Source organism: Eleutherodactylus coqui, chromosome 3 (genome assembly GCF_035609145.1).
Source record: "Eleutherodactylus coqui strain aEleCoq1 chromosome 3, aEleCoq1.hap1, whole genome shotgun sequence".
Classification (NCBI taxonomy): Eukaryota; Metazoa; Chordata; class Amphibia; order Anura; family Eleutherodactylidae; genus Eleutherodactylus; species Eleutherodactylus coqui.
Window position 1 is genome coordinate 291,259,210 of NC_089839.1, and position 27,943 is coordinate 291,287,152.

General features: G+C 43.8%; 1 protein-coding gene across 1 annotated transcript in view; it reads right to left on the reverse strand.

The window, feature by feature from the left end:
- LEPR (leptin receptor) overlaps positions 1-27,213 on the reverse strand; it is a 78,177-nt gene extending 50,964 nt beyond the window's left edge. Inside the window, exons 1-4 of the mRNA XM_066597674.1 lie at positions 27,169-27,213; positions 9,919-9,976; positions 7,289-7,591; positions 2,091-2,214 (exon numbers count right to left, since the gene is read on the reverse strand). Of these exons, the coding sequence (XP_066453771.1) occupies positions 2,091-2,214; positions 7,289-7,591; positions 9,919-9,955 (464 nt within the window). The 5' untranslated portion in view covers positions 9,956-9,976; positions 27,169-27,213. The remainder of the gene's footprint in view (positions 1-2,090; positions 2,215-7,288; positions 7,592-9,918; positions 9,977-27,168) is intronic.
- Between the last annotated feature and the right edge of the window lie 730 nt (positions 27,214-27,943).

The window sequence follows — 27,943 nt, forward strand, 5'->3', positions numbered from 1 at the left end:
CTGTGCAGAATAGTAAGTCTGTAATGTTTCCATTCACTGACATGAAGTAGATTTGTTCCCATTTACTTGATTTGTCATTAATAGAATGATTAAATATAAAACGTAGAACTTGATATATGACATTTTTCAACCCACTAACTGCATATATGTAGGATGTGTAAATTTATAGAGTAGCTGTACTTTTCATATGTCAGAGAGACATGTCAAAAGTTTTGATCAATGGGGGTCCCGCTGCTGAGACCCCCGCTGATTGCTAGGGTGAGGGGGCTGCAGCACTCACCTGAGCTCTGTGCCTCCCGGCAGCTGTGGATGGCCACAAACAGGTGTATAGAAAGCTTGTATAGATCTCTTTGTGTTTGTCTTCAGCTGGCAGAAAGAGGTGAAAAGCAGCAAAGACACACAGAGCTCAGGTGAGTGCCGCAGCTTCCTAGTTCTAGCGATCAGTGGGGGTCTCAGCAGCTGGACCCCCACCGATCAAAACTTATGACATGCCTCGCTGACATGTGAAAAGTGCAGCTACTCTTTAAGCAAGCGGTTTTTGCTTTTGACCAATGAAATAAAATGGTTGTAAAACTTTATATACCGTTTATATTTTATTAAAAAGCTCATTTCTGAGTCGTCAGGGAAGATCTCCCTCTGCTGCACATATGGAACAGTATTTGTATTTCTACTCCAAGCTGGTTTTCTTGGAAATATTCTGGAATCTTGGCATATTAAATATGAATCGTTTACAGACGAGAGCGTTAGATGGACCGCGCTCTGTTTTGAATATTTCCTAATCCCCTGCATGGATACATGCTGTTCCTTTTGGCTGAGCTCTAATGTTCTGTGTTCATGTGGCCGACAGATTGAATCTATTCTACTTGTGTCTCAGATATTGTAAGCGAGAAAAAACAATCAAAAATAGCAAACAAAAAGGCAAAACAAACAAAAGCAAAAATGTAAGAATTGGAACATAAAGAGCCCATCATAAAGGGGTTGTCCAGGAGTTTGGAGTTTTTTTCTACTGATGACCTATCTTCAGGATAGGTCATCAGTAGATGGTCGGTGGGAGTTCACCACTCGGGATCGCTGCCGATCAGTTGATTCCCAGACTGGCTGTCACTATGGACAGTGAAGGGAGCAGATTGCGCTGTCTGCAGTGCAGCAGCCCAGGACGTCAGGACGTCATTGCTTCAGACCAGAGGCGTAACCTGAAGCTCCTGGGACCCGATGCAAAACCTGTAACAGGGCCCCCAACTATAATGCTTTATTCATAGTACTGGGCTCCCAATATGGAGAAGAGAGGCCTTATGGGCCCCCTAAGGCTCCTGGGCCCGGGTGCAACCGCATCCCCTGCATCCGCTATAGTTACACCCCTGCTGCAGACCAACGCAGCCTATAGCAATACTCAAAGAATAGAACCACTGATTTCAATGGATTCGTTCACATGCGTGTATTTTCCTGCGCATTTCGGTTGCAGAAAAACAAACCGCAGCATGCTCTATTTTCCTGTGCATTTGTGCACCCAAAGTCCCTGTAGAAGTCAATGGCGATGTGCAAATGCACCCAAATACGCAAGGTGATGCGTGAGCCACTGAGTAATTGCACAGGAAATAGAATACTTCTGTAACTCAATAGACTAATTAGCCATTTCAATCGATGCGTCTTTGTTGCATAAAAATTAACACGCCTTGGTGCAAAAAGTACAGTAAAATAAGCTGATGCGTGCGCAAAAAAAAATCAACGTTCATTCCACAAATATACAGCGCTCAGTTGTGCGGAAATGCGCATACGCCCATGTGAAGGGGGTCTAAAGGTTTACATGCTCTGCTCACAGGTTACAGTTGAGTACCCCACCCTCCGGAGCCTCCTAGGAAACAGAGGTCCCAGGCAATTACCCAGTTTGCCGCCAACCAAAACGGGTGAACATAGGTGAAACTATACTTCCTCTGGGCTGCCCATGCACTGCTGTTGGTTACTACTAGCAACAAGACCAATGACTATTTCTCCTCCAAAACAGTTTTCATAAATGAATTCTAGTGTTTCCTCCTAATTAATTAGGTGATTACAATATTACATATTGAACACTGCAGCATATACACACTGACCTTGCATAATATAGATGAGGCATAAACTCCATGTTGATGAATATCTCCTGTGTCACATATTGTATCTCGCAGGTTATCTGCGTAGTATTTTCTCTCATAAAGCACTGCAACTGCCACGTGTGATCTGTCATGGGAAGAAATACACATATTATATCTACAGGCCAACTGGTAAGAGTAAAATAGACTTCAGGTGTACACCAGGAGAGATTGTCTGGTTCAGAGGTCCAACCTAATGCTCAGGACTACTGTTGCGCGAACCGAACCAGTAGAACCGTGTTTCAGGTAGAACTTTTCTTAAAGATCAGTTCGGCAAGAACCCCAACTAAGATGTTAGCAAAGATCTACCCGAAACAGTGTTCTATTGGTTCCGTTCGCTCAACGCTAGTCCTGAACACTGATGTATAACACTGTCTAGGGCCTTCAAAACACTAATGTTTTTTTGTATCTGTGTGTCGGATATGAAAAAAATGTCTGACACACAGACAACATACGAATGTCATTATGCAATGAGGCAGCACACACTACAATGATTTTTCACGCAGTTACACATGTCCATGTGCTGGACGTCTCTATATCAGGCGCAGCTCAGACACAAGGTAGCGCCTGATATAAAGATGTGATATGCGGGGCTATTATAGCTCGTAGCATTATGTACCAGTTCAAAAGGCTTTTGAGGAACTAATAGTTTGGTTCAAATTAATTTGGGCAGAACCAAACTTTTTGCAAAAGTTCAGTGAACTGGCAAAAGTTTGCTCCTCACTACTCAGGGTTCTAAGTGTAAAATCTATAATAGACTCCCTCCTACCATGTGCCATTTATAATACAAGGGTTTTAGACAGCAGGCCATCGGTGAGATTATTATCTTTACACCCCATGTAGTTACACTAATTCCAGTTAATTAGTGGAGTTAATTCCAACAAAGGTATGCATGGCAGCATTATCAAGCATGATGAAGACCATTGGAATGGTCGAAACGTCGCTTGCATTATTTTAGAAGATGGAATAAAATGTTTTATGCACCGGAGCTGTACTGCTGCTATTCATACCTTCGTTGGAAATTGCTTGGGATTGGGAAATTGGAGCCCATTTTCCGGATTGGCTGTGCAGACTTTGCCTCCCCTAAACAGGGTGTTGTATCTATTGTGCTGCTGGTGCAATTTCTTTTGGACTGAATACCTGAGTTAATAGAGGACAGTCCCTCATTGAGAGTCCTCATAAAGAAGAAAGCGGAAAGCAGTTGCAAACTGTTTTTGGTGGTCTGGAGGACCCAACACGTCCATGCACTACATTGACAGCCCAATAATTGCAAGAAGACTTCATTTCTCCTGTGGTGGCGTTGCAGGGAAATTCAAAGTTTGCTGTCATGTTTTCCCATGGATTGTAATTGCTAATTGCTTTGGGTCTCAGCAGTAGGACACCCTATGATGAGCCAACATTTTTTAACATGAACCTCCCCATATATTTACATTGCTAAGGCCACTCTCACACAACCCGTGTTTTACAGCATTCAGCGCGGCATTTCAATGGGGCTTCTCAGATGAGCGTGGCATGTCTAACAGTGTCTGCTCTATTTTAGTGCATTTCAGCAATTTTTAATGCAGCTCATCACGCATTGCAATGATGGGGTGCATTAATAAATGCCGTCGAATGTATTTGAAAACACAGTTCGAAAATGCTGCAAAACGTAGGGTTTAGGATGCCATGTTTTTACAGACGCCTGTGTGACAGCAGCCTAAAGAAATTCCATAAAAATTACATGCATTACCTATTCTGCACTGATCCTGAGCTACATCCTGTATTATACTCCAGAGCTGCACTCACTATTCTGCTGGTGGAGTCACTGTGTACATACATTACTTATCCTGCACTGATCCTGAGCTACATCCTGTATTATACTCCAGAGCTGCACTCACTGTTCTGCTGGTAGAGGCACTGTGTACATACATTACTTATCCTGTACTGATTCTGAGTTACATCCTGTATTATACTCCAGAGCTGCACTCACTATTCTGCTGCTAGAGTCACTGTGTACATACATTACTTATCCTATATTGATCCTGAGTTACATACTGTATTATACTCCAGAGCTGCACTCACTGTTCTGCTGGTAGAGGCACTGTGTACATACATTACTTATCCTGTACTGATCCTGAGTTACATCCTGTATTATACTCCAGAGCTGCACTCACTATTCTGCTGGTGGAGTCACGGTGTACATACATTACTTATCCTGCACTGATCCTGAGCTACATACTGTATTATACTCCAGAGCTGCACTCACTGTTCTGCTGGTGGAGTCAGTGTGTACATACATTACTTATCCTGTACTGATCCTGAGTTACATCCTTATTATACTCCAGAGCTGCACTCACTGTTCTGCTGGTAGAGGCACTGTGTACATACATTACTTATTCTGTACTGATCCTGAGCTACATCCTGTATTATACTCCAGAGCTGCACTCACTATTCTGCTGGTGGAGTCACTGTGTACATACATTACTTATCCTGTACTGATCCTGACTTACATCCAGTATTATACTCCAGAGCTGCACTCACTATTCTGCTGGTGGAGTCACCGTGTACATACATTACTTATCCTGTACTGATCCTGAGTTACATCCAGTATTATACTCCAGTGCTGCACTCACTATTCTGCTATTGGACAGTACAGAGAAAAAGGTAGAACACCCTGAAACAAGGAAAAGAGGCACTGTACAATTTGTAGGGATGTGTAGGTTTGACTCTTGAAAGTAGGGAATTTTTCTTTATATCAGGTACAGCCAACCCCAATGATCGCCACATCCTCAGAAGCCTCGAAACGCATAGATATGCTGCTTATACAATAAACAGAGGAGTTAAGTGAATCCACTGTTGTGTACTCTTATAGGTTCGCGGGTTGTACCTTGTATTCTGCTGGCAGAGTTATAGTTATAGCTTTATATATATTTATTATTGTGATTTCACATACCTATACCCGCTGATTGTGAGGACGCTGTCTTTCCCTTTTATATATGTTTTTTATATTTGTGTGCTTGTAATTATTTGTAATAAAGCATGATATTTCTATATATATTTTTGTCCTGTGTCTTAGACAAAGTGGGTGTGTTGCTGTCTTTAATTTAGCCAAACGTCGAGGACAGCTTAGGTTAAAAATGGGGAGAATTGTAGTGACCCAGACTTGTCACTACTGAGTGTTAATACAATTCTGGGAAAGTAGGGCTATAGAACTGTTTATTACTGTGATGATTCTGTGTTTTTTTCCTGTTAAACAAGCTGAATGGATGTTTAAAGTGGAATTAGTGATCATAGAGATCAGACAGAAGCATAAAATAGCCTCTGATCGTCAGTATTATTTAGCTCTGTGCTGCTGGAAGGACCCAAAAGTTTATAAATATTCCTGTTTAGTTCCAGAATCTTCAGGTCAGTAGAGCATACTAAGGCCGCCTGAATATGAATGGATCGGATGCCGGATGTGGGATGCCACACCGAAATCCGACTCTGTGCCCGGCCGGTGACCCTGCGTACCTGACTTTTTTCTTCTTTCTCTTTACTGCGGATGGTCCGCCATTGGACATGCGCAGTATTGATTTCCCCGTGCTGTCGCTAAGCGATGACCCGGACACCGCAACCTTTACTGCAGGTCAGGCGGCTTTTATTGACTTCAATGGAAGCCGGCTGTGTGGACACCGCACTAAAATAGAGCATGCTGCGATTTTTCCTTGATTTTCACTCGTGTGCATGCTATGGCTGGTGTTTGCTGCAGAACCCGGGGGCGAACGCACACTCCGGATTCCGCAATGCAAATATGCCCGTGTGCAGGCGGCCTAAGTTTAGCAAGTAGTGCAGACAGCTAGTTGTGACAGGTATATACAGCCTCATCATTGAGTCTGAGGAAGGAGTTAGGTGCCAGATATAATGCTGTAATATTCTTCCCTGGGCCCCAGTGAGAAACCTGGACAAGCAATATAGGAATTATTGTGGAGGACCGGCGGTATCTCCAGGCACCAACTCTGCGCCAGGATATATGAAAATTACCTGTATGGACAGCCACCTTGTTTGCCTGAAGTTTCAATAAAAGTAAGTTTTGCTGTTAACCCCTTCCCGACTCCTGTAGTTTCTTCCCACGGGGAGACCTGCAACATGCTACACTGTAACATCTACCCCAGGAGCAGATTACAGCACATAACATCAAGGTGTGCAGTTGGATAAGGGTTATGGATTGGTTATACTCCAGATCTGTGCTCACTATTCTGCTGGTGGAGTCACTGTGTACATAAATATCATTGCTTATCATGTAGTGATTCTGAGTTACATCCTGTGTTATACCTCAGAGCTGCACTCAACATTCTGCTGCTGGAATGACTTAGTACATACATTACTTATCCTGTACTGATCCTCAGTTATATCCTGTATTATACTCCAGAGCTGCACTCACTATTCTGCTGGTGGAGTCACTGCGTACATACATTACTTATCCTGTACTAATCCAGAGTTACATCCTATGTTATACTCCAGAGCTGCACTCACTATTCTGCTGGTGGAGTCACTGTGTACATACATTACTTATCCTGTACTGATCCTGAGTTACATCCTGTATTATGCTGCAGAGCTGTACTCAATATTCCGCTGGTGGAGTCACTGTGTACATACATTACTTATCCTGTACTGATCCTGAGTTACATCCTGTATTATACTCCAGAGCTGCACTCACTATTCTGCTGGTGGAGTCACTGTGTACATACATCACTTATCCTGTACTGATCCTGAGTTACATCATGTATTATACTCCAGAGCTGCACTCACTATTCTGCTGGTGGAGTCACTGTGTACATACATTACTTATCCTCTACTGATTCTGAGTCACATCCTGTATTATACTCCAGAGCTGCACTCACTATTCTGCTGGTGGAGTCATTGTGTACATATATTACTTATCCTGTACTGATGCTGAGTTACATCCTGTATTAAACTCCAGAGCTGCACTCACTATTCTGCTGGTGGAGTCACTGTGTACATTCATTACTTATCCTGTACTGATCCTCAGTTATATCCTGTATTATTCTCCAGATCTGCATTTATAATTCTGCAGACTAGCAAGCAGCAGAATTATAAACACAGCTCTGAAGTACAAAACATTCTGAAACTGAGGATCTGCATAGGATGTACCTACATTGCTGTGCTGCACATTACCCACACACCTACTAGATGTGAATCTTCAGGGAACATAGTCTTCTTGAACTCCACATACTCCTTTACAATTGTGTCCTCATCATGTCTTGTCCCATTCCAGAGGCAAAGGACGCCATATTCTGCGGTGTGGCTGTGTTGGACATCGATACATGAGAAGCTCCACTGCTGTAAAGCTCTGTGCTGCTGGGTGACCACTTCTGGTACCAGTGGTGGAGAATATGAAGATGCATTGGTCAACAGGTAGGAGACATAGGCTCCTGAAGGGGGAAGTATGTGAACCCCAGGAGATAGTAAGGATGATGTGAGACATTCTAGAAAAAAAACAAATTATTTGCATCCAGATTAGTAGTTAAATCCATAGCAGCGGTCTCCAATGTTCAGCCCCCCTGCTGTTGCAAAAGTATGATTCCCAGCATGCCTTGCTATCTACAGGATCTCGGGGCATGCTGGGAGTTGTAGTCTTGGAACAGCTGGAGAGCCACAGGTTGGAGCAATCAATTTACAGCATCTCTATATGGAGTCTTCAGATCTTTTACCATACCCCAGATCTCAGCAGCTTCCCCTCTCATATTGTTCCGAGCTACAGTGCTGTGAAAAAGTATTTACCCCCGTCTACCATTGATGAGATGTTTCACGCAGAATGGATTTGGATTTTTCAATGTAACTTTAGACAAACAGAACCTGAGTTATCATATTAGGCCCAATGTCCACTTGCATGTACGGATCCCACTGCTGAATCCCGCAGCGGAATCCAGTCGTGCCCGCGGATATTGGGGAAAAAAAGTTGTTTTTACCTGTCCAGCTCCAGCGCGGATCTCCTCTGCGCCATCCGGATCTTCAGCACGCGGATGTATCCAGACGTGCCGGCGACTTGTGCATGTGCAATGCTTTTTTGTTTTTGAATGTCCTGCTTTCCTGCAGATCCGCAGCACAGCCACAATGACAGCTGTGGCTGTGCCGCGGATATGACGGCTTCCATCGACTTCAATGGAAGCCGTCCTGCAGGATCCACAGACAAAATGGAGTATGCTGCGATTTCTTCATCCACGTACGATCCGCACGCCGGGAAAAAATTACATCCGCATGCTTCAAATGACCCCGTGGATGCTAAAGCATCCCTATGGGCTTCAAGAGCTGCGGATCACCTGCGTGTGAGACACGCGCGGATTTTATAATTAAAATCCACACATGGACATTGGGCCTACGAGTTCAATAAAGGGTGTGTATACTTTTGCAACCGTGTTTTTAACTGTTCCGAAATAGCTAGGATGAGAAAAAAAAAAAACTTTACAAACATATAATGCATTGTATAACTTCTATAAAAAAATTTTGGAGGGCAGGGAGAGAAAAAAAACATCAATTCTGCTATTTATTCATTTTTTAACAGCGTTAATCATGAAGTATTAATAGTTTTTTCTACTTTTGCAAAATAACAAAGTTTTTTTTGGTAACTTATTTTTGCGCTGCATCACTGCATTCAAATTCCCTTAACGTTTTTTATTTTTCCATCAACGGAGCTCTGTGAGGGCTTGTTTTTTGTAGCTGTAGTTTTTATTGGTACCATTTTGGGTTACATATGGCATTTTTGATCAATTGTATTGCTTTTTTGGGAGGCGAAATGAACAAAAAAAAGTATTTTTCTTATATTTTTTTCTTTTTTTCCCCTCTTTCATAGCATTTGCCATGCAGGATAAAAACTGTGTTCATTTTATTGCGCAGGTCATTACGGGTGCGATGATACCGGACATGTGGGTTTTAATTTTTTTATAAACAAAGAGGAAAAAGTGTGTAAAAAAAGGTTTTGTTTTTAATTACTATTTTTTAGGGTTTTTTAAACATGCTGTAGCTGGAGGGAGTTAAAAATGTCTTCCATTTGGGTATACAGCTCTTAGGCAGAATTATGGGTGAATTTATCAACATCAGCATCTTAAACGTCGATCTTAATATGATTTCCCCAGTGCAGGCGCACGGCGCTTCATATATTAGGTGCATCTTGGCTTCTCCATGCACGGAAACTATACCAGGTCTGACCGGGGCTTACATTTCTGGTATAATTTGCACCAGTTTCTGGCATAAATCTGTTAGTTTGGGTGGCGACCAACCCTCCTGCCAAGCACTGCCCACTTTTTAGAAAAGTGGCAAGTGCACTGCAAAAAGCTGAAAAGTTGCAACTTTTTGTGCAAGTCTCCACTTGTGCAAAAAATTGCTACTTTTTATGCCTGAGACTGGCATAAGAGGCTTTATAAATGTCCCCCTATATGTTTTTATGGTTACAGATTGCCTTGTGTAGTCTGGCAAAACCAGTACTCAGACCAGGGGCATACCTAAAGGCTCCGGGGCCTGGAAGTTCAGCTTGGATAGAGAAATAGATATGAGATAGATTGATCGATATGAGATAGATAGATAGATAGATAGATAGATAGATAGATAGATAGATAGATAGATAGATAGATAGATAGATAGATAGATAGATATTAGATAGATAGATAGATAGATGTGAGATAGACAGATAGATAGATATGGGATAGATAGATATTAGATAGATATGAGATAGATAGATAGATAGATAGATAGATAGATAGATAGATAGATAGATAGATAGATAGATAGATATGAGATAGATAGATTTTTTTCTCACCATGAAGTAAGGCTGCCAGTATCCATTGTAGAACCATGTCTTCTTCTTAAACACAAACCTGAAATACAATATGTGATCACATTAACACAATTCACAGAGGCAGTAAGGTCCCAATTACTTAATCAAGTTCACTTTTAGGACCCAAAAATATAAATTCATAAAAATTAAATTTAATAAATATTGCTTAAAAACCTTATGGACACACAAACAAAAAAAAAATCCACTATCCGGTAGGGGATGTGAAATTGTATCATACAGTAACACTTCAAGATCAGTATCGATCTTGGACGTTTTCTTTATTATGTCTTTTACGTCCAAAAGATAGCTCTTTTTGGGGGGGGGGGGGTTCTTGGTTTTAATGTTCCAAAAAACCTATGCATTTTTTCCGAACCTGAACATGATGTCGTAATCAGCCGGAATCTACATGCAACTCATATAGTCCAATACAGACTGATAACCTTTCTCCAGGGAATCATCCCAGGAGATACTTGAGCCCCTGAGGAGCCCACGCAGTGGGCGAAACGCGTAGGGGAATTACAAGGTCTATTTTGTACATAAAAACATCTGGGCAATTACAAGGTCTATTCTGTACATAAAAACATCTCGTGTCTATTATATATTGGACTATATGAGTTGCATGTAGATTCCGGCTGATTACGACATCATGTTCAGGTTCGGAAAAAATGCATAGGTTTTTTGGAACATTAAAACCAAGAAACCCCCCCAAAAAAGAGCTATCTTTTGGACGTAAAAGACATAATAAAGAAAACATCCAAGATCGATACTGACCTTGAAGTGTTACTGTATGATACAATTTCACATCCCCTACCGGATAGTGGATTTTTTGCTGTTTGTGTGTCCATAAGGTTTTTAAGCAATATTTATTAAAAGTTAATTTTTATGAATTTATATTTTTGGGTCCTAAAAGTGAGCCACATTAACACAGAACAGCAATAAACTTCCTTCCTGACCTGCACAATACATCAAGATTTCTGCAGCATACTAGGTTTATTGGTTAATCTATATTCTGTCAATTGGATCCAGATTACCCCTCCCCCCATGTGATTGACCCCCACCTCTGGTCCCATGTTATTTCTGCTGCTTTGTGAGTGGTGTGCATTATTTTTATGCATTGGGAAAGACCTAAGGCGAATGAGTAATGTATATGTGAGATCAGGCACACTGCATGCCTTCAGTGTGTAAGGAACTCCCCTAAAGGGTGTACTGGGCTTCACAATGGGGGACCAACATGGCCACTCTGAACTGAGAATGCTCCCTGGGAACTTTGTAGTAAAATGATAACAGCAATAGAAAAGGAATGTCTGCTGCGCCACAGACTGCGTGTATAGACCGAACTACTGAGTGGAGCTGCTGCTGCTGCTGAAGACATGTAATAATCTGTAGCTGCTGCTCTCATTTAGGTAAAGGCAGCAGGAGTTGGAACTCCTTGATGTGAGATGGACTGTTTGAGTTGCTGCTGGTGTAGGGTGTGAGTGAACACCAAGATCCAGGGAGAAGAGGCATCTTGGAGGCAGGGAGAGCACGGGACTGTGAAACAGAGCAATGAACCAAGACCAAAGAGGACCCTGAGGAGTTTATCAGTGAGTCGTAAGTGAGACCGGCCTCGGCAAAAAAAAGTGTGCACAACATAGGGACACAAACAGTTAAACAACAGGCCTGTTGTGTAGGACTGTACTGGTGCTCTTGGTATGACCTGAGATAGTGTCATAGGGACGTGAGCCTATGGAATAGAGACTTATCAGCAGGAGTTCGAAGGCTGTGTCTCAGGTGAACTGCGTTGCTAGTAGCAACATGCTAATCCCTTAAAGTATAGACTGCGTGATTTCTATTTCAATTTAACAGGAGTGATCTCTTTCATCATTATTGTTACTATTATCTGCGTAGGGCTCCTGCACACTTGGATTTTTCTTGCGCGTTTTTTCACACGTTATCGCTGTGTTTTTTTCACGTGATTGTCAATGGGTCTTTCTAATATTAAAAACGCATCGCGCAAAAATTGCAAAGCACCAACTTGCGATGCATTTTTAACATTAGAAAGTCCCATTGACAATCGCGTGAAAAAAAACGCAGTGATATCGCGTGAAAAAACGTGGAAAAAAACCGCAAGTGTGCAGGAGCCCTGACTGTTATTTCATATTGCGCATAGAGCATTGTTAATCCTAGAATTACGTTACCTGTAGTAAGAATCAGGTAAATCCACATTAAAATATTACTATTTGTTTGTTATTACAACATTATTCATTTTCATTCCTTTATTCGTGAATAAATATTGCATATTTTTGTAACTCTTTCTGTTGCATCGTATCCTGAATCTGCATTGTGACACCATCAACAACAAATGCACGGCGCCTATGTAGAATCGTTTTACATCACAGGAGATGTAACTACATACTAAATACATAAATACGAATGTTCACACATGAAAAGGCACAGAAATCAGAGACTAATTGGTACTGAAAACAACACCAGACAAGATGAGCAGAGAAGTAAATACTTAATCAGTCCACTGGCAAGTATTGTGACAGTTTTATGATAAAACAAACAAGCTAGATAGAACATGAAATGTATTTATTGACATACAATTTCAGAACACAAAACTTTCCTCAATTGTAAATATGTAATACACTGTGCGTATCATCACCCAGAGAGCCCGGGCTGGGTGATGAATTGTGATAAGGGAGGCGATATAGGGGGGCGCTGCGCTGTGGAGGGTTTTGTGGATGAAGGTAGCGAGTTTAAATTGAATTCTGTATGTAACGGGCAGCCAGTGCAGTGACCGGCACAGGGCAGAGGCATCAGAGTAGCGGCTGGACAGGAAGATGAGCCTGGCTGCCGCACTCAGGATGGATTGGAGAGGGTAGAGTCTGGTGCAGGGGAGGCCGATCAGCAACGAGTTGCAATAATCGAGCCGGGAGTGAATGAGGGCAACAATAAGCGGTTTTAGCGAGTCTATGGTGAGAAAAGAGCAGATTCTTGTGATATTCTTGAAGTGCAGCTGACATGTTCGGGTGAGAGATTGGATGTAGGGGGTAAATGATAGATCGGAGATGAATATGACCCCAAGGCAGCGGGCGTGCTGTCTAGGAGTTATGGTGGCGCCACACACTGAGATGGAGATGTCAGGAGGAGGTCGGTTAGTGGAGGGTGGAAATACCAGTAAGTCAGTTTTAGAGAGGTTTAGTTTTAGGTAGAGAGAGGACATAGTGTTAGAGACAGCGGACAGACAGTCGGTGATGTTTTGAAGGAAAGGTGCAGAGATGTCACGGGAAGAGGTGTAGATAAATAGGGGTTTATATGAATAGAACATATATTTATAGGACATGTTTTTATCAACTGGAGTTGGAGTCGGTTAATTTCTACCAATCCGACCCCAATTCCACCGAAATGGGACTCTGACTCAGATTCCACAGCCCTGTCCTTAAAGGGGTTGTCTCGCAGGAGCAAGTGGGTCTATACACTTCCGTATGGCCATATTAATGCACTTTGTAATATACATCGTGCATTAAATATGAGCCATACAGAAGTTATTCACTTACCTGCTCCGTTGCTAGCGTCCTCGTCTCCATGGCTCCGTCTAAATTCGCCGGCAGCTTGCTTTTTTAGACGCGCTTGCGCAGTCTGTTCTTCTGCTCTCAGCACGAGCTGCTTCAGTGTGCTAGCCGCTACAGCTCTTCTGCACAGACAAGCTGTAACTTCTCGGGAGCGCGCTGGAGCGGCCATTCTATACCATCCTCTCTTAGAGAAAGGTGCAGAAACTTGAGCCGCCCAGCTGTCCCGAGAAGCCGCCCAGCTGCCCAGCCGCCCAGGTAAGTGATGGGTCGGGGGTGATGTGTCACTAACAGGCGTGGGCCCCTCCGGGTGTCCTAGCGCTGGGCCCCGGAGCCTAGCGCTGGGCTCCGGAGCCTAGCACTGGGCCCCGGAGCCTAGCGCTGGGCTCCGGAGCCTAGTGCTGGGCCCCGGAGCCTAGCGCTGGGCTCCGGAGCCTAGCGCTGGGCTACGGGGCCTACCGCTGTGGCCCGGGACCTTCACCTGTCTTGAGGGGACTGCCGCTGGGCCCCGGAGCCTTCGTCTGTTGTCAGGGGCCTAGCGCGGGGGAGCGGGGGCCTAGCGCGGGGGAGCCGGGGCCTAGCGCCGGTTATCTGCTGCCTGGCGGTGGGTGACTGTGTGCCGTGGTCGGCCGCGTTCAATCCCGGGGTCCGGTCGGCGGCTGCGGGGCGTCTGGTTGTCAGGGAGACACAGCTGGTAGCGTCTCGGGAGCGCGCACGTCGGGCTACAGCAAGCGCAGTGCACCATGGGAGAAACCCGCGGTGCACCTTGGGAAAAGAACCGGCGGCCATCTTTGGGAAACGTGATATAAGTTGCTGAAAGACAAGAACTGTGAGTAGAATCCAGCTTTAAAACCCATTTACACGTGTGCATAGTTATGTATGCTTAAAAAGGGGGACTGGGCAATAAAAAAAATTCCACTCTTGCCTCGAGACAACCCCTTTAACTTCTTCCTGACACAGACGTTTTTATTGTTAGCTTTGTCGTTTTTTTGTCTCCTTCTTAACCCTTTCCAATCCAATTTGTATCCTGGTTTTCCTAGGGGGCTTACTCTTTCTCTGCTATTATACAACGGCGCTATCTGCTGGCTAAAGCCAGTACTGCATGAGGTGACACGTTGGATAGGCTCCAACAGCAGAGAGGCTGGCAATATACAGTAAGAGAAACCCCCGACGGACGTCTTCCAACATCGGAGCTGTAGAACCTTTAGACGTCAGACAGTGGATTGGAGAGGGTTAAATATTCAACCTTTTTTGTTTATAAATATCACTGTATGCCAACTTGTTATTTGCATAATAAGTTGTTTTTAATGGTACTGTTTAAACCTTTAACTACCAGGCACATTTTGGGGTTTGCCTTTTCTCATCCTTAATTTTGAAGAGCCAGAACTTTTTTATTTTTCCGTAGACATAGCCGTATAAACGCTTATTTTTGCAGGTCAAATAGTATTATTTACTGGGCCGCCATATGGTGTGTTGGAAAATTTAACATTTTTAAGTGTGGTGAAAATGCAACCCCCCCTCAATTGTTTCCTTTTTCAATGTTTTTTTTTGCTTTTGCAGTGTTCATAGTGCAGTAAAACTAACATATTCGTTTTATTCTATGGGTGTAATTATAACGCTACTATTTTTATATATTTTTTTAACGTTTTACTATTAAGGGTGCCCACCCACTGGCGATTTTTTTTTCTTTGCGTTTTGCATTTTTTCTCAAGAGCAATTAGAATTGAATGTACTCCTGTCCACTGGCGTTTTTTTTTGCGGTGCGTTGCGATTTTTAACATAGGAACTGTCAGTTGCATATGTGTCCTTATTTTTCTCCTAATGCACCCATGAATGTCAATGGAAATTAATGGAAAAGGCGCGAAAAAGCCGCGAAAACGCGGCAAAAACGCGCCGAAAACGCTGCGTTTTTCACGCACGAAAATCGCAAACGCCAGTGGGTGGGCGCCCTTAACCCTTTGCAATCCAATCTGGATTTCCTAGGGGGTTTTCTCTTTCTGACATTATATAATCGCGCCATCTGCTGGCTAGAGCCAGTACTGCGGTATGGGACATGCTGGAGAGGCCCCTGACAACAGAACGGACAGTAATATACAGTAAGAATACCCTGCCGGATGTCTTCCGACATCGGAGCTGTACACCCCATAATCAGAATGTCTTCAGACGTCAGACAGTGGATTGGAAAGGGTTAATAAAAATAAAAAATCTTTTGGATATATGCACATGGGTGTTTTAAAAGTTGCACCCGAGCGTAACTCGCATCAGACTGTACATGGAAATTCTGTCCGTGTACTGTCCGATGTGCTGAACACCGCACATTGACATGTTTTTTCTCGCCCGACAAGCTGCAATTCTTTTTCTACTCACACCTTCAAAAGATAGGACATCTGTGCGCCGGGAAGGTTCGTGCTGCGTGTAACATCATGTGATGTTACAAGGAGTTCCCTCACTGAACACTGTAACAGCACTGTCACTTTGAAAGTTGAGTTGTAGTTTTTATTGCTGCCATGTTTGGGTACATATGATCACTTTTTATTCCATTTTTAGGGCTCTTTTACACGGGAGTCGTTTTCACGCAGGATAGGCATATGAAAAAAATTGCATCTATTAGAACCAGTAGTTTCCTATAGAAACGTTCAGATGAAGGAATTTAAGATGCGCAAAAAACTTGCACCCTAAGGTCCGTGCTGCGAGAAGAGATAGGACCTGACCTATCTTTGGTGCGTGAAGTGCAAGAGTCTCCATAGACTCCTATTGGAGCTGGATAACGCATAACACGCAGCTGATTCTAATGCATCAAATCACATGGGCGCATTTCTGAGATGTAAAATACGTCGGTCGCTGCATGGGCTCCTTCCATGGGAGCGGCAGTAGGTGGGAGCGAGTTTAGCAGCGCGGCTGCTAAACTCCCTCCCTCTGTTCTCCTCCCCCTTCCCAATGCAGGTTCATCCCTTGTTCCTCCCTGCTCGTTCTGTGCAATGGGAGTGGGCGGGACAGAGGCGGAGCTAAGCGATGGTCCATCCTGCCTCCTCCCATTGATGGCTATGAACAAGGGCTGGGATGTGGGCAGAGCTAAGTGCCCGCCCCTTGTCCATAGCCATCAATGGGAGGAGGTGGGGCGAACCAGCACTTCGCTCCACCCCCGTCCCTCACCGCCCATTGCAAGCGGGGAGGAACAAGAGGTGAGCCTGCGATGGGGAGGGAGGGGAAATGGGCGATGGCCTAGTGAGGCCTCAATATCACATTTTTAGCTCTCTTTTGGTTGTTGGATTGTTTCTACAATATACTGCAATACTACTGTGTTTCCCCAAAAATAGGTCCTATCCCGATAGTAAGACCTACTAGGTTTTCGGAGGAAGCTTGAAATATAAGACCTCCCTCGAAAATAGGACCTAGCTAATGTGCTCCCCCAGAAAAAAATCAATACTCACTTGATCCACGGCGTCCGGATGTTCTCCGTCGGCGCTGCGGCAAACTGCTGAGTCCTCCCCGTCTGGTATCTCAGCTTCTGCTGGTGATGGGGCTTTGAATACCCCGCCTCCAGCAGCGAGCGCTGTGATTGGCTCATCAAGCGCCAGCTGTGATTGGCTGCTAGCGTTAGATTTGCTGGAGGCAGGGTATTCAAAGCCCCATCACCAGCAGAAGCTCAGCTGTTAAAAGAGGAGGACGCAGTTTATCGTAATGCCGCTGAAGAGCATCAGGAAGCATCAGGGCACCACGGACCAGCTGAGTATAAGCCCCCCCTGAAAATAAGACACACTGCTCTTTCTGAGGGAAAAATCAGACAGTGTCTTATTTTCAGGGAAACACGGTACCAATAGAAGCTCCTACAAAGCCCGTGGCCTCAATTAGAGCCCAGCACCTTTAATTCATGGGTTTCAATGGGTAAATTTTATCTTTCTTTTTTTGCGCTCATTGTTTTCGTCGGTGCAAAAAAATAGGACCTAATCTATCTTTCTGTGTTTTACGCACCACAGACCTCCATAGAGGTCTATGGGAGGTGCGCAAATTCATGTGCAATACGCTGCAGAAAACCGTGGAGAAAAGAACACATCTTGACCTCACTAAGCTAAATAGCCTTTTAAATCAGGTCGGTGGATGCCGCACGAACATATGAATAGGCCCTGCATGCGCAAAAGGGTAAAGTTCTATGCGCACAAATCAACTTCTTAACTGTGCAAATACGCATGTTGCGCCGAAACGTGCATATTTGCGAATACGCTCATCTAAAGCCGCCCAAAGTTCTCAGCCTCCCTTGGCAGTGGCCTTCCCTTCTCCCAATGCTTGCCAAGTTCCGCAGCCATTCAGAATATATCTGTCATACACGCCGTCATTCCTTTTGGCATAACAGCAATCAATCTCATATTCTGAGGACCAATTTGATGGAACCATTAACCGTAACTCCCAGGTTGAGACTTTCGATCTCCTCGGCTGTATTCCTATTATAAAGCGCTTCCAGATGGTAGAATAATTGAACATTTTGCGCTCAATCTAATTGGCGCTATACAAAAAGCAGATTAAAGCCCCGATAAACAGTTATAGATATAAGCATTGTCATTGCTCTCATTATTTCCCTCCCAAACAAGCAGAGAGACACAATGTTCTGTCTTCGCTGAGCAGTGAAATGTGACAGAACTTTTTGAGGTCTTTTTGAGGTCTTTTGGTTTTGGAATACAAGCTGACTTCACTTTAAAAAAAAAGCAGCAGAAATAATGATTACAGCCTGCACTCCAATGTCAGAACTAGAAGAGGTGCAGGGGTTCTAATCACACGCAGGCCCTGATGGGGTCCAAAGTTCTTAGTGCCACATTAGGGAACAGCGGTACTATAAATGGCATGTGACAATTGGGAGTCCTGGGTACACATAGGAAACCGAGGAGTTTTATGATATATCTCAGACTGACTTTATCTGTGATGCTGGGACTGTGGTTACAATGAAGATTGCAAATAGATGAGAACATTTGTTCCCATTGCAACTTTATTTGGGGATTCCAAGTTAGACTTGTTCACATCTGCATTGGAGGGTCAGTGCGTTCATACATTGAGCTAATTTCTGCTGGAAGCAGACAGCTCTGTTTCTGCTGCTGTGGTACAACTCGATACACTTATTCACATCAATGGGAAATTTGTGTGTAATACCAAGCCTGACCACTGCAGTGAGAGCGGAGCTGTCTGCTACTTGACAAAATCAGCTCAGTGCACAAGAACACCAGCTCGGCAAACAGTCGGCTGGCAGGACCATCAATGGGCCATCGATGGTTTACAACTGGACAAACCCTTTAATAGAAGGCTCACTGATTCAGGGTTCACATCTCGCAGTAGCTACTGTACAAAGGGCCTCTTGCACTTTAGAGGACTCCGCTATGGTGCTTTTGTAGAGGAGTAGCCCTTCTATGTACAGTTGTGGTATCTGAGCCCTGCTAAGAGGTAGACGGCACCACCTAGAGGCCAAATAGTTAATACAAATGTTGTTTTGGTCGTTCTACGTGTATCTTACTGTGAGAGGTCAGGTGGCGCAAGTTGGAGCAGAAGAAGAGGTGTTTATTGTGCTCTCTGAAAGTCCAGTTTGGAAAAGGCGCTATGGACTATTGGAGGTGCACCACAGTACTAAGTGTACATTGTGGACTGTCCTAGTCTAAGCCTAAGGCCTACTGCTACCCAGCTGCCTCAACAAAATATCACCATGGCTGTCACCTGGTTCCATATGGCCATTCCCTGAGACCCTCAATAGAGACACTACCCCCATTGCCTGCCCCTCGTGCGACTACCTGTTTAGATCTTGGCATCACAAACAGAATGGGACGTGATATTTATGTGTTAGACTTCAATTGCCCACAAACAACTTTCCTCAGACTTGCGAGACCTGCAGGATGAGGAAATTGTTTTCTTCACCAGCGTACTGGGATCACTGCCATAGAGAGACCAGGGATGTCTGAGGGTCAAAACCTAGTGAAGGAGGAATGGGATCTGCCAGCAGATAAGTGCAGCTGAACTGGGTATGGTCCACAAGGCTGTTTGCCCAGCCCCAGAGCTTTGTGACCACTTTGCCTGTCGCAATCGATACCTCCTCCTACGACACTAATGTCGTCTACTAAATTAAAATAAATCTTATTTGTATATTGCCAACTTGTTTCGCAGCGCTTTCAGGTAATTTATTACCCCCTACCAAGCTGGGTACTCATTTGACCAACCTCAGAAGGATGAGTCAACCTTGAGCTGGTGACCTGAACCATGCAGGGATTGAACTTGCAACCTTTAGGTCATGAGTGATGGCTTAGGACTACATGTCTGCTGCCTTCACACTCTGCACCACACTATGCTCCAACAATGTGTGTACACAACTCCTTGAGGTGCCTTGCCAGTGCCATGAATTTGGGGCTTTGGAACTGAGCCCTAATCCGACCCTGAATGTGTATGGGGTCTGGTTGTGTCCAACTCCTATGAGGACCTCTATGGATTTTAAGAAGGACACAGACTAAGCCAGACTTTTCTGTTTTTTCTTTGCTTTGTGTTTGTGTTTGAAAAGTTATTGTGTGAAAGAAATTGTTGTAAAGCCTAATCAGGATGATCAAGATTAAAGGGGGGATGTATGTAAAAGAGTAGCCCCTCTATGTAGAGTTGTGGTATCCGGGCCCCCGCTAAGAGGTATTAGTGGGAAAATGGTGCCACGTGGTGACCAAATGGTTAATTTTTTGTTAACCATTTGTAAAAGTTTTGTTCAAGTGTCGAGCCAGCTGATTGGACAGGTGGAATCAGGTGGTTGAGCAATGTGAACATATTGTTTTGGTCGTCCTACATTCATCTCCCTATGGGGGTCAGGTGGCGTGAGCGGGAGCAGAGAGAAGTGTTTTGTGCGTTTTTTGAAAGTCAGGTTTGGAACTCACCCTACAGGCTATTGGGGGCGCCCCACCGCGACAAGCGTACTTTGTGAAATGTCCTCGTCTCAGCTTTAGGCCCAGTGCCGCCCACCCGCCTCAGCAAAACAACGCCATCGCTGTCGGCTGGTTCCACTTGTCCATCAGTTCCAAAAACAGCCTGAGTTCGAGTTGTGATTTCGGAATATAGTTAAGTTCGAGCAACATATCTGAGTTGAAGGTATGTCCGAACGGCCATTCCATGAGTCCCCCAGTAGGGACACAACCCCCATTGCCAGCCTCCCATCATTGTTGTCCTGCCTGGCTCATGTACAGACAGCATCACATACACGCAATAGTTGGCGAAATGTGTGAGGAGAAGAACTTTATACTGGAACAACTCTGCCCTGCTGTACCCAACCCCTCGGTGAAAGAAACCCAGAATGTGTATATATGTGTTACAGTATGTATATATACATGTGTGTCAAACAGGCTTGGCCTGGCCCATTGAGGAACAAGTGACTCCCCAATGGGCCCTTAACCAGGATTGGGCCCCCAGCCTCTCACCCGCCTCATGAACAATGCACCCGCTGCCCTACATACAGATACGCAGCATAGAGCAGCTCAGACAGGTAATATTTTCATGTTACAGAAATGAATTATATTAGTGGACTTTAGGGCAGCCCAGTCCGACAGTGTGTATACATGTATGTATATGCGGGTAAATGTATGCACACATGTATCATTTGTCTGCTGGACTGCCAACACTCTACATTAATAGTAATGATCACCAAACTATTTGTGTAGCATGGTTGTTGCCATTCGCTTTGCATTGATGGCACGCTACTCACATAGTATGGGGTAGTGCAGAGATCCCCAACTCCAGTGCAGTATGAAATGCGGACATGTGTACAATGTGTACAAAAAAACCTAGTACAAACCTTTTACGCTGCATAAAATCCTGAACGATGAATGATGAGTATAAACAGCAGCTGTTCAGTACTGAACGGCCGCTATGTTAAGTCAATGGAGAGGGGTGGGGGAGCGCGATGAGTGAAATCTCCTGCAGCCTGCCCGGCCCCCTGCTGGCAGCTCTCTGAGCAGCTCTTGCGCAGCAGCTCAAGAGCGAGTATGTGCAGGGACAAGTGTTGGGCATCGTTTGCCCAACATTCATCCATTATAAATGGGCCTGAAGGGTGACTTCACACGGGCGTAAGCGTAATTATACATACTTCAGTGCAATGTATTTGTGCACTGAACAGGGCTTTTTTGCGCATGGATTGGCATATAGTACTGTACTTTTTCTGCCCTCATGCCATATACATTTGTGCGCAGCAAACACACCAATTGAAATGGCTAATTAGTTGCAGATGTGTTCTTTTTCCAGTGCAATAATGCGGCGTATCACGCATCTCAGCGGGTATTGCGTGCAGATTTGCGCACCCACCATCGACTTCTATGGGACCTTTGGAGCGCAAATATGCAGAAAGATAGAGCATATTTAATATATTGTTGTGCAACCGAAATGCGCACGCAAAGTTTGTAAATGTGATGAACCCATTGCTCATCACGGCTGCATGGCGGGACGAAACAAAACCATTGATTTCAATGCTATTGTTAATGGTATCCTTGCCCGTTAATACTACGTGCGGGAAAGACAGGGCAGGACGTATGTTCCTGCTGTTTTATGCCAACCTACTATAGTGCGGAGTGTGAATACTCCAAGGGAAAAAAAAGCATTCATGCGCACTTACCCTCTGTACCGGCGAGCATAGTTGCGCCTATGGCCACGTGTTTTTGCCCTAAAGCACAAAGCAGATATATATCTTCTTCGATGGCATCAGAAGAGGGGGGGGGGTCAATATTCTGGAGTGATTTTGTGTTCCTTGATTGGACTGTTCTCTTTCCCATCAGGATATTGCTGGACCGTTTTGGGGATAAATTAATCCTCAGTGCTATACGGCCCCCATGGTCACCCAATCTCACACCTCCAGATTGTACTCTGCAGGAAGCTACGAAAGGTGTTTGAACCAAAAAAAGTTATGTCAGCCTAAATCACCAAACAACACAGAACACGGAAAAGTCACGAAATGCGTAGGTCTGCTTCCAACATTTCCTGTAACAGGTATGCCTATCATTCTTCTAGTTGTATTGTGATTTCTTTGCCCCCCTGTATATTGCACTCATGCTGCCTTGCTTTAAATGACTGACCTGCTAACCCTAATGCACGGCTCCCAGCAGGCGCTCCGGCGCTGCTCACATTGCGTCCTGTTCCAATTTTGCTTTTTCATCCAGTAACCTAGGCTGGTTTTACAGTAAAGCCATTATTTACCACAAGTGAAATGTAATGTTCATCTCTATAATGGGAGAGCTCAACCGTAAACAGGTAAGAGGCAAAATTATGCAGTGTTCATTAGGAGTCCGTCCTGCCAACGCCACGCTGCGCTTATTCTGCAGGTGAAGCAATTAAGTGCTTTTCAGTAAATCTGTCCCAGGTTCTCTTAAAAGCTTTGGAATATTGAACCTGAGCAAACAACAAACCTTTCTATATCAATTAATATTCTACCGAGGGGACGGTAAACGAGGTGTGTCAGGGCGCTCATAGACTGGCCGAGAAGCGGTTAGTTGTAAGGAGCACAGATCGCCAAAGCATGCCGATCGGCAATCGTTCACATGCGCCAGCTGATTGTCTTCATGGAGATGAATGCCAACAATCACTGGTCAGCTGCACCATGTTCACAAGGAGAGATATGCAGCTAACCAGCAAGCTCTTTTAGAGCGGCTTCACATGGGTGCATGCGCCTTTGCGTGCTTCAGCGCAACATTTTTGCCCTGTAATGAGTCTTTTTTGTGTGCATGTCTTGTGCAAGGTATGGTTTTATGCGGATGGGACATAACCACGCCCCAATTTAAATAGCTAATTCATCTAATGAGGTTCAGATGTGTTCTTTTTCAAGGCAGAATTGCACAGTGGTTCACGCATCTCCTTGCGTATAGTGCATGCATTTGCACACCTCAAATAGACTTTTACGGGGGCTCTTGGTGCGCCCTTCAGGGACTCAGAGGTTTTTACTGAGGCTGCTACAGGGAGCAACAATCTGTAAGTAAACGATGGGTCGTAAGTGAGGACAGCCTCATTAAAAACGGAATGTGCATTCATAATGACCGTCAGGGATTAGCTGGCCTGCTAAGGCCTCATTCACAAGAACGGTTTTATGCATCTATTTTGCCGTGATAAACCGTCGGCAGAAAATCATGACCACGTGAAGCATTGGATTCCAATGCATTCATTCACATGGGCAATTTTCAGGCGCGTGAAAAAATCGCGTTGTCAAAATGTCAAATCACCGACCTATTTTTTGACGAAAAAGATAGGAACCTCCTATAGACTCCTATGAGAGCTAAAAAAAAAAAAAAGGGAGGGGGAGGAAGTTTACCTGCGTCCGGCGCTTGGAAAAGAAGACAGCTAGCTCTATTTAAGCTGTTTAAGTTAATAGAAGTCATCCTACCGACCAAAGGAATTTTTCCCGCGATACGCCCAATGTGAATCGACGAGAAAATGCAAATTAATCTCGGGACTCGAACGTGGCTATTCTTCAGGCATGTGCGGCTAGCGTGAAAACACGCATTCATGTGAATGAAGCCTAAGAATGTGGTGTGAAAAGTAAGTCTCAAACCAGTGGTACGAATTGTAACTAGGACCTTATATTTTATCAAGCCTTGTAAGTCTCCTCACTCACCTTCTTGGTGCTCTCCCTAAGGTTACCCCTCCCGATTAGGTGACACCTGCACATTGCCATGGTTAACTAGTTGATTCTATCTTATTTTAGGTCATGATGTCAGTGCCTTGGACTACATGATGATCTAATGATGACATCATCAAATGCAAATGAAGACACTTCTGGAAACCCTCCAAGTTTTTGTGCTGCCGTCTGGCTGAACCGTTCTGCATAAATCACAGCGGATTCGTAACCTGATTCCCCATGTCTTCCAGGAAGAGTGTATATCCAGGCAAATGGATGAATACTCATTATTTCACAAGCAGGTGCTGATCTATAAAACTCCTCTCAGTTACCAGAGCTCATTAATGTCTCCCTAACGAACCCTCACATAAATGACTGCATCAAAGCTGAAGATGTCACAATGACATATAGTACATGGGGATGCAGAAAGTCTTCTCAACATAGCATACATATAGTATTCTATAGTCGACAGATTGATATAATGAGATGTTACTGACTCAGGGCTGACGAATGCTACTCAAAAGGAACTTAAAGGGGCGTCCAGAAATACTCTGATAACTCCTTGTAATTCAAAAAGTTGCTTCAATAAAAATAAGGGATTTCCTAATATCTCCCCTATTATTTTCCTAAAATCTCCCCTTTCTTAAACCCCATGGCTGTGAATGATGTGATGTCCAGCGGTCACATGACCACTTCTTTTTTGGACCATATTTAGCAACTTTTCCTTTTACTCACCAAATCTGAAAAGTGACAATACAAGTGGGCGGAGTCTCCATGGAGATGCTATTCGCGCCCCATTTATTTCTTGACATGAGGGGAAATGGTACAAATGTATGTCACAAACTTACTCATAGCAGTCTGGGAGGTCAAAACTTTAAGATCGGAGAAAATCTCAACAGCTGCCTAGTCCACTTTGATTTGGTTCATCATTTCTATGTGGTGGATTTGTATCCTAACTGGTTCTTCAATAAGTTTTTTTTAGAGGGTTGCACCATAATCCAGCAGTTCTATCTAGGTTTCTCAATATGTGATAGAAGTGAAATCACTAGTCAACACTGTTACTATAGCTACCCTATAGTAATGTATTGTCAATGGTTATCATGTATAAAAACTAGTTCAGGCAAGAAATACAGGTATACTTTCTAGGAACCAATCAGATCCCAGCTCTTATTACTAGGACTAATAATTAATAAGAATATTTTTACTAGAAATGAAAAAATCAAATGACTGCTAAGACATTCGATACTTCCAAAACTTTCACATCTTTGCTGTACATTAATAAGTCAAAAAGTTTCCAAGTGTTCTGGATCTATATAAAAAGGATATGAAGATACATAAATAGACGCCAAAAAGGGTATACAAAAATGTAAGAAGTTGTAGGAGATTAGAAAAACATAGCTTCTTCCAGATACAGGGTGACAACTATTGATCTCAATGCTGATGTGTTGCAATACCAAGCACAGCCACATGGGCAAAAGTGGCCCCACTTCTAATGCAGCTATGTTTTTCTACATTCATTCAACCCATTTAGGACCAAGGCTGATTTCAGGGACCGGCAATAGTAAGGGTGGTTTCACATCTGCATTGGAACATCCGGTCGGACGTTCCGCTGCAGATTCGGCACAAAATACCGGAAGAGAAATCACTGCATGTAAAAGCCAAGCAACTGGGCGGAAAGCAAACTGACCCCGTTATAGTCAATGGGTCCGTTCGGCGCTGTTCGGTTCCATCCTAAGACAGAGGCTTTTGGCCACAGGGATTTTCCTTTGCTGCTCCCCGAACGGAGCAGGAAAGCGGGAACCCTGATGCATTTGTAAAAGCACCCTAATACAGGTGCATTGTAATGCCACCACTTCCCACAGTTCAACTAGACTCAACCTGGATCACTATAGGATTCACCTGAAATCCGTCATTATTAACATATTCCCATCTCCTCTTAATATGGCTGAGAAACGAATACCAGCCTCAATGCCGTGGCCACCATTGGCCAGAATTACAGAAGTAGCATAGAATAGTTACTTTGGCTGCTTCTGTAATCCCAACCAAGGCAGCAAGCTAAGACATGGTCAGGGGACCCACATTCTGGCAATAGGTGTGGAGACCAGAGTCGGAATCTGCATCAATTAGACATTTAGGCATATCCTATACTAGAAATGTCAAAGATAGGAATATCCCTTTAATATTCATCCTACAGTCCCCTATCACAAGTCATCAGAACTAAACTGTGACTGAACTGACAACCCTATATTGACTGTTAGCATATGCCCATACGCTGCAGATATAGTCATGTCATCAGTTGCCAGTCAAAACAGATGCATGCAGTATGAGGCTGGGAGGTGACAATATTGACATGTACATTGACACTGATAGTTGACATCAAAGATTCATACATTTTTAACTCTGCACATAGTAAGATGATGGCAGTCGACTAGGACAAATGCAGTTACATCAATACTATACAGCAAGATATGGGATATGTATATAGACTGGCACTGAGAATAACAATATTTATGATATCTGACAATGAAGATATGTGCATATAGCATGACTCTGATATTTGACAATAATGCAATAATAATACATGCATATATATAAATACTGGCAGCTGATATTACATAGATAAGGCAGATGAGTATAATGATATATTTATGACATGACAGTTGACGATAATGCAATAATGATACATGCATATATATTGATACTTGTAGCGGATACTACATAGATGAAACAGATGACTATAATGATATGTTTATGACATGACTACTGACAATAGAGAAAGATATAAACTATAATATTGATACTGACACATAAAATCAAACTCAGATTTCCTAATTAACTCATGTTAAAGTATTACTATAAAACATCCACTGCATCAATTAACGTAGCAGAGCTGTATTGGTCATTTATCTCTTTAGCGCTGCAGATGACACACAAAGTTTACCTGCAAAACTACCGATAACACCTTAAGATATATCACCAGTGCCAAATGACAAACTCAGCTCTGCAACATCTGACAAAAATAAGAAGAATGGAAAATACTAAAGTGCCAAGTATTGATGGAGCCCCAGAAATCTCCTACATTACCAGCGCAGCTGCAGCAGCGGTGTTGTGTCAGTGTGTGAAGTTCTTCTAGCTCTGTGTGCAGTTGCAGATCCTGATGTGGGTATGTCAGCTATCACACCCCCTAGTACAGCCAGCCCAGCTCCCACACATACAGGGGAGGGTAGAGGGACTGACATGCTGAGGACTGCAAAGCTGAATCACACAGCTGTTCGTTGAAGGGTGAAGTGAGCGGGCAGAGATGCCATCAGGACACCAGGGACATCTGTATCCATCAGGATCTTTCATTCATTGGAAAGCGACACCGGAGCGTGAAAGTGCAAATCTGATCAATGCAATTACCAACTGCTGCAATGTGTCTATCGCATGGCGGAGCCAGACCTGTGGGCACGGAGGAGACCGAATGTGTCATAGCGCACTTACGGGTTCTCTGCTAATGGCCCTATGCATGAGGGTGCTTTTAGACAAGCCCATTTATCGTTTGAGCGAGCGAGTGACGTCATCGTTAGCTCATTCACTTGTGTATTCTGTTTAGAGTAGATACGTTGTTGGTTCATTCAAACGAGGACCTTCAGTCTTTCCCATACGCTGCATGGGCTTATTCACATGAGCATGCAAATTGCGCAGAAGTTAGTCACACAAGAAAGTGGCTAACTGCGTAAACAAAATTGCGTGAACGGGAGATTTTTCCGCACAGAAGTCCCGAGTTTTAATTGGCATGAAAATTGTGCATTCACATGATTGGGAGCAGCATGTTGCTTAAAAAAAGTGCTGCTGCTTAAGGAAGAGAGAGAGATGA